The sequence below is a fragment of the Cnephaeus nilssonii genome (genome assembly GCF_951640355.1).
Source record: "Cnephaeus nilssonii genome assembly, chromosome: 2".
Classification (NCBI taxonomy): Eukaryota; Metazoa; Chordata; class Mammalia; order Chiroptera; family Vespertilionidae; genus Cnephaeus; species Cnephaeus nilssonii.
The window spans coordinates 75516785-75524442 of record NC_137073.1 but is presented as its reverse complement, the minus strand read 5'-3'; the positions used below and the strand labels follow the sequence as shown (position 1 = coordinate 75524442).

At 40.5% G+C, this 7658-nt stretch overlaps 1 protein-coding gene across 1 annotated transcript in view; it reads right to left on the bottom strand.

Moving 5' to 3' along the window:
• Nucleotides 1–451: 451 nt before the first annotated feature.
• Nucleotides 452–7658, bottom strand: part of ANKRD31 (ankyrin repeat domain 31) — a 115673-nt gene continuing 108466 nt past the window's right edge. Inside the window, exon 25 of the mRNA XM_079784874.1 lies at nucleotides 452–1893. Coding sequence (XP_079641000.1) covers nucleotides 1748–1893 — 146 coding nt within the window. The 3' untranslated portion in view covers nucleotides 452–1747. The remainder of the gene's footprint in view (nucleotides 1894–7658) is intronic.

Below are 7658 nucleotides of genomic sequence, written 5' to 3'. Positions count from 1 at the left end.
GCCTATCAGGAGGGAATATGCAAATCAGAAGGACAAAAATGGCAGCCACCCAGCTGCTCCAGGCGCGGAGTGGCTGGGCAGGGCAGGATGCCTGCTATAAGAGGGAGGGGGGGCGCGAAGGGATCTACAGGAGCAGCACTCCAGCTGCAGCGAAGACGAAGACTGCAGACTCCGGAGTCTGCAGCGAAGATAAAGATGGCAGACTCTGGCTGGAGCCTGCAGCAAAGACGAAGGCAGCAGACTCTTGCCAGAGCCTGCAGCAAAGACAAAGGCAGCAGACTCTGGCCAGAGTGAAGGCCTGAGTCCCAGGTGCCAGAGGAAAACCAGTGCTGGAAGCCAAAGGAAGGAAGGCCTATTGCACGAATCTCTTCGTGCAATGGGCCTCTAGTGTCTTTATACTTTTAGTAATAGGTAAATCTTCCAGGTGCTTTCTTTTCAGAAACTTAAAATTTGTATCTGAATAGAAAGCACACATAGAACCCATTCAAAATTTGCCAAAGGGTCCATGTAGTTAAAACTCTTTCTTTCCCCTTAGATCCCCATTAACTTTTCTCCTCACAGGTAACTGCTAATGATAAAGATATTTAAAATTCTATACACTTAAAATAAGAAATATAAAAAACACCATCCTATCTCCTCTCCACCTTCCCTCAAAATTCTAGCACTGCTAGAGTAATTTTAATTGCAATTTTGACTTCTCAAATGAGAGAGAAGGGATATAATTAGGCCACAGAGTTTATTTGGGAGTCTGGGATGATGACAAATAAGTGAAGTTTATTTGGGAGTCTGGGCTGATGATGAATAAGTGAAGAATAATATGGTTATCAAAGGATTAAGACAGACCCTTGAGAAAACTTACAATGCTCTTGAATATATCTCTTTAAAAAAACCTTCATGAAAATGTAGCAAAAGTCAAAGATGAATTACATCCTAGTTAAAATAATCAGCCCCAAATCAACACTTGATTCATGTTTTTGTTCTAAGACTCACACAGTTACAATTCTATCTACGCTAAATTTTACAAAACTTAAATCTCTTTAATAATTTCAAATTTTTATTTTGAGATAAATTTCAAAGTAAATGGGGAAAGGTATTGGGACTTGACTTCTTATTTGAAGTAGATTCACTTTAGCCAGGCCTTTTTTTTTCTTTCCAATGACCACTCTTGCTTGTATCCTTATTTCCATTAAGGAATAACTATTATTTATACAAAGGTAGAGGTGTTGATAAAAAGATTAGTTTTAAAGTTATGTTGGTAAAAAGAAAGCCAGAGAGTCAATATGGTTTACTTCAAAAATGCCTTTATTTGAATTGATGAGCAAATATAGACCCAGAGACATAGAAGCATGAACAGACAGTTGAACCTCAGAGGGAAGGCAGGGGAGGGTAGATGGGAAGAGATCAACCAGTAAACTTGTATGCATATATGCATAACCTATGGGCACAGACAATGGGGTGGTGAGGGCCTGGGGGTGGGGCGGACAGGAGCAGGCTGGAAGAGGTTAATGGGGGGGAAGGGGGCCTATGTAATACTTTGAACAATAAAATTTTTTTTTAAATGCCTTTATTTGAATGGTAAAAAAGTATTAATCTTACTTCAGTAGTTGAAGTTATGTTTTTTTCTTACAACAGTAAACACACATCTTAAGTGTGTATTAAAATAGGCCCACCAGACCACAAAGATGAAGTATGAATGTTAGTTAATAATATGAACAAATACCTAATACATTATTAAGAAAACAAGGCTTTAGAATGTTAGCTCCTCACACTCCACATAGAACTTCCAATGCTGATCCATTATATGGCATGGGAGAAATTCTTGATCGCTGATTAATAATATTTCATTTATTTGTAGATAATGTGGGATACTTGGCATTGACTTGCTGGAAGTTCCTATTTAAATAAGTGTCAACAAATTAAAATCTGCCTTTAAAAATAAGATTTAAATTTATTGCAAATCTCAGACCCTCGTCAAGTCTACGAGCACACATAATAGGCTTTCTGACCACATAACTCTTCACTCCATTTTCTATACCCAAGATAAGCTGTAAATCAGCGTTGGCTGATCTTCGGAGAAAGAAGCCTGTTTGCAGTCTGAGTCATTCATCCTGAAACTGGCTTCTTCATCCTCCCTGACAGTCTCAGAAAGTCCTTTCTCAGAGGGCTATATGAGCTCTATATCATTCAGCAAATTGAATCTTAGTCCACAGCACCAATATGGGTGTGACCTTTGCCAGGCAATTTCAGTTAGACAGACCATGTAGTCCAAGAGCTCTGTTCATAACTGCTCTCCCCTGCAGGCCTGGCCGCCCCCAACTGCTCTCCCCTGCAGGCCTTGTCCCTCCCAACTGCCCTCCCCTGCAGGCTGGGTCACCCCTAACTGCCCTCCCATGCAGGCCTGATCGCCCCCAACTGCCCTCCCTTGCAGGCCTGGTCCCTCCCAACTGCCCTCCACTGCCAGCCATCTTGTGGCAGCCATCTTTGACCACATGGGGGTGGACATCTTGTGTGTTGGCGTGATGGTCAATTTGCATATTACTCTTTTATTAGATAGGATATCTAGTTGTACTAAGGGAAACATTCTATTATGGCTACTTAAATAAAAGTTCAATGCCTTTTAAAAAGAAAGGGATCCTAATGGATAAATATGGTAGTAGAGTACTACATGATTTGATATTTAATTAAAAATTTTTCTTTGTTTATTGATTTTTTTTTTTTTTTAGAGACAGAGGAAAGGAAGGAGGGAGGAAAAGGGAGGGATGGGGCAAAAGGAGAGAAAGAGAAGGAGAGGGAGAGGGAGAGAGAGAGGGGGAGAGAGGGAGAGAGGGAGAGGGAGAGGGAGAGGGAGAGGGAGAGAGAGAGAGAGAGAGAGAGAGAGAGGTTGATTTGTGTGTTTCACTTATTTATGCATTCATTGGTTAATTCTTGTAAGTGCCCTGACTGTGGATCAAACCCACAACCTTGGCATATTGGGATGACACTCTAACCAACTGAGCTACCTGGCCAGGGCTATGATTTGATATTTAAAACTAAATTATAATTTGATATTGATTCACATTAATAAGATCAAAAGTCAACTGTGAAATTGAAGTTGTACTGGAATCAAGAAATAAAGTTGAATTTTATATTTTGAAGTTTAAAACTTTGTCAGCCCTCATCCTTTGGGGAAAAATGAAATTTAATAGGTGGTTCCTTAAACTGAATTGGATTTGAGGTACTTGATTTTATATGTAAATTTGCAGGTTTTTGTGTCTTTGTTGTACAAGCACGAACCCTGGAGTTCTGCTGAAAAGGAGCTCCTAAATGGCCTAACGTATGTAAATGTGAAAGCATCTGGTAGAGGGCCAGGAACATGGTAGATACTCAACAGAGAGCTAGTTTTCTTCCCTTTTCTCCACTTTATGAATTAGGTCAAAGGAGTATTAATCATAAAACCAGTATGAAAAACATGATGAAAATAATGAAAAACAATTAAGAGTTGTAAATAGGAGCTGAAATAAACCCTCTGCTGTTATCAAACACCCATCTTCCTTGGGTGTTTACGGTTTAAGAAGTTCTTAACCACATAAAACAGAAGCACCTGTGTATGTCTGTGCTCTATTACTTATACTTTTACAGAGAAATGAAGCACAATAACAGCACTGAAATGATGAAAACTCTTTAAAGTCACTTTTTATAACAGATTATCAGTAAGTCAAGGACTATTTTTATGTTTTTAAGTGCCCCCGGTGGAAAAATTCTTTGTCACAAAGCTAAGTAGATGTTCATGGTTATCATTGCAAAAGGAGTCTGTTTTTTCCTGAAAAAGCATGTTCTATTTTCAAATGAACAAATGATGTTAAGCCCCCATGAAAGAGTTTACACTTTTCTAACTTGCCATGTCTTTGGATTTTTGTAAGGTGATAGATCCTCCCTTTCCCCAACTGATGGACGGAGTATGACGTAACCTGCACCTGCGGCCTGGACATTCCTGAGCATCTAACTAGGCACCTTATATGGACTATACATTGAACCACCAATCAGCACCTGCCAAATACCCTAAGTACCTAAGTGCCTAATCATGTGCCTTATATGAAACCACCAATCAGCGCATGCCGAGTACCCTAAGCCCATCCCTTCCCATTCCTCCCCTCAAAAGGCGTGTTCCCCTCTGCACATGTTGCTACTCTCCCCTTTTGAGACAGCCAGGCAGGGTCCTTCTCCTCTAATAAAGCCTGTAGTCCTGGTTTTCGGCCCTCTGTCTCATCTTTCATACGGTACCACAAAAAGTAAGTACAAAAGAATCCTAAATCAAGAAGGTTCAAACAAAACTCTAACAGCAGCCTACAGAATATCAGCAGGGACCTGCCTGTAGATTCCTATTCCCAGATGAAGGTAGTAAGAAGTGGGTTCTGGTACTTCCACAGTTCTCAAATTAGCATTAATATTTTTTAAAATATCTAAAGGAAAGATAGTTCAGAATTTAGTAACAAGAAACTGTTTATATTGTCAGTAACAGAAACAGCAGTTGAGAAATCATTTTTTTAATTTCATGCTCACTTAGCAGGGAATTGTGGTCTCTGTGAGGAAGGAGATGCATGGCTGGGGGGTGGAAATGCATGCCTATTTTAGGATGTACTACCCTTGGCCTATTCTGTTTGGACATGCTTTCTGAAATATATTGTTATAAATTTTTCCCCATAGCTTCAAGCAAACACCCTGCACCTGCAGAAGATAAGATACACTCCCCAGCTGACTCAGGCGCTCCCCTCTGCCTGAGTTGTGTTATCTTCCAAGGACTTCCTATTGTTTAGGCAGCTACCCAGCTGGCTGGTGCAACCCTGACCCAGTCCATATATAAGAGAACATAAACACTCCCTCCGTGCTGATGAGGGGGAATATAAGACATGTGGGGGGCAGGGGGTGGTGGCGCTAGCGATCTGAATCTGTGCCAGTAACCTAATGTACATTCTTGATAGCCTATATTTTAAGTTACTGTCCCTTTCTCCACAATCTGGTCTAGCAAAACCTGTTTTCCTAATTACTCCCAATTTACAGAGGGGCCATAAACAAAGAATGTAACAGTTTAGCTACAGGGGAGGTCACTGACACCACCCAGACCAGGCACTTAGATACCATCTAACTCCCCCATTCTAACTGACTCGGGAGGGGCTGTGGGAGCCCACCACAAAAGCCTGGTAGTTAGGAAACAGACAGAAAACAAAGAAGCCAAAGGGTATAAAGGGAAAGCTTCCTCCATATTCACTCGCTCAGGATTTGGAGAACTGACTCCCTGAGTCACTGTACTAGTACATTTGAAAATAAATGGGTTTATCATCCTGGACCTCTGAGTACTCCCTGTGTGTTTTTTCGGTCGCCTGGTAAATTCTGTTACCCTGACACTGACACAATAGTCTCAGCCCACTGTGAGAGAATATAATAAAATTTCTTAAACTCTCATGTCTCTTGGCCTGGCTCCTGTTGGCATGGACCTAACACGTGTCACTGGAAAATCTGAGGAGCAGATAACCTTTGTGTATAAAGAAGACCTACAGTTCTGCTTCGAGGTTAGAATCTAGGAGAAAGAGTTTACTTGGCTTTCCTTCAATGTGTGTGTGTGTGTGTGTGTGTGTGTGTGTGTGTGTGTGTGTGTGTGTAAGAGAGAGAGACAGAGAGAGAGCGAGAGAGCGAGAGAGCGAGAGAGCGAGAGAGCGAGAGAGAGAGAGAGAGAGAGAGAGAGAGAGGGAGGGCGCCTGTGAGCACTAGATCGGGTGTGCTTTTGAATCAAAATAAAGGATGAATGTATCAAGTTTTCCAATTATTATCTGCATAAGTAATCAGATTCTACTAGTCATTCAAAGTAATAGGTTTAGAGTAATAGGTCAGGCTGACTACATAAGAATCACTTTTTAAAATTCAGGTTCCTGAACCCTACGCCAAGATTTGATTAGATAGATCTGCAGTCAGGGTTATAGGAACCAAATACCATAAATTACTACACAAACTCCTTTTCGTTTCTTAAGGCTTTTAATTTCACCACAATGGCTGTTTTATCAAGTCTGTTTCTCCCAAATGATAATAAGCACTTCTGAAGCTGTCTTCAGAAAATTGGGGGAAATGCATCCTATTCTGAAACCAGTTTTGGAGACAAAGGAGGACCCTCAGAAGTTAGGGTGGATTAGGTATCAAGTTAGGAGAGGAAAGTACTTTGAATTATTGGGGTTTGTTGTAAGGAAAGGAAAATCCCTAGAGCGCCCTGGTTAGGGCCGTGGTGACGAAGCATAGTAACCTCCATCTTGTATAAAAAACTGCTGTTTGAAATTCTCTGCTATTGTTAGATAATCCCTTGTCCTGTAAACTCTGTCATTATAAACTCTGTCACTTTAAGACAGTCTCTTATTCTCTAAAATGACTTTGTTTTTAGTTCAAATAATAGAAAAAAGATAAACTTAACTGTCTAACCTTGCAAGCTAGCCATCCAATGTAATAGACTGATATGGACTAATACTGATAATAATTCCCATATTCTTATGCCAAGTACTAACTCATTATGTATTCAAGGTTACAACTGTCTGTAACAATAACTCACACAGAGCCCTTTGTAATATCTGCAAACAAAGAAGCTGCACAATAAACGACTCCTAATTAATTGGCTCATTAAGGCATCTTGTATCTCATTTGCTGATTTACGATACAACAGTGATAGTAATCCCTGTTTGGTTCATGTCTCTGGTTATTTCAGTATTATTATCTTCTGATTTGTACCTCTTCTCTGTCTACATTGTCCCCAACTAGTCTAGGGCAGAGACGGGGATGGGGGTTGGGGGGTTAGGGGGGGTAGGAAATACTATAGCAGAGAAGGGTAACTTAACATTAGTTAAGTTTTCCAAAAATGTGTGCTGCCACTTTAAGATCATTTCAAAATCTGCAGCTAATTGGTGAAGACTACATTCTTTTCAGTTTTCTCAGGCTAAGGTTTATTTCATCAGATAAATCGAATTTTTTACACTAATAAGCAAAGATTTATTTTAGTATATTTTTAGAAAATATGAAAAACTAACCAAATCATGACATTAAAAAAAAATCTACCCAAAGAAAAGAGAACGAAATTGTGAGCAGAGGCTATCATTTCTTTAATTATCCTAGAATCAGTTTGTGGTTAAAAATGGAGTGCTATAAACAAACAGAAAATAGCAAGTGTTGGTGAGGACATGGAGAAATTGGAAGCCTTGTACATTGCAGTTGGGAATGTAAAATGGTTCAGTTGCTGTAGAAAACAGTTTGGCTGTTTCACAAAAAGATATAGCATGGCTCAGTAGCTAGAGTGTCGGCTTGCCCCTGCCAGGGGCATGTGCCTGGGTTGCAGGTCTATCCCCATCCCAATCCAGGCGTGTGCAGGAGGCAACCAATTGATATGTCTCTCACCTTGATGTTTCTCTCTCTTCTCTCCCTCTCTTTCTCTCTCTCTCCTCCCCCATCCCTTCTTCTCTCTGATATATTCAGAATAGGTAAATCCATATAGACAGAAAGCAGACTGGTAGACCCCAGGGATGGGGAAACTGGAGAATGGGGAGTAACTGCTGAATGGTATGGGGTTTCTTTTTGGGGTGATGAAAGTGTTGGAACTACACAGAGGTGGTGACTGTACAACATTGTGTATGTACTAAATGCACTGTGTA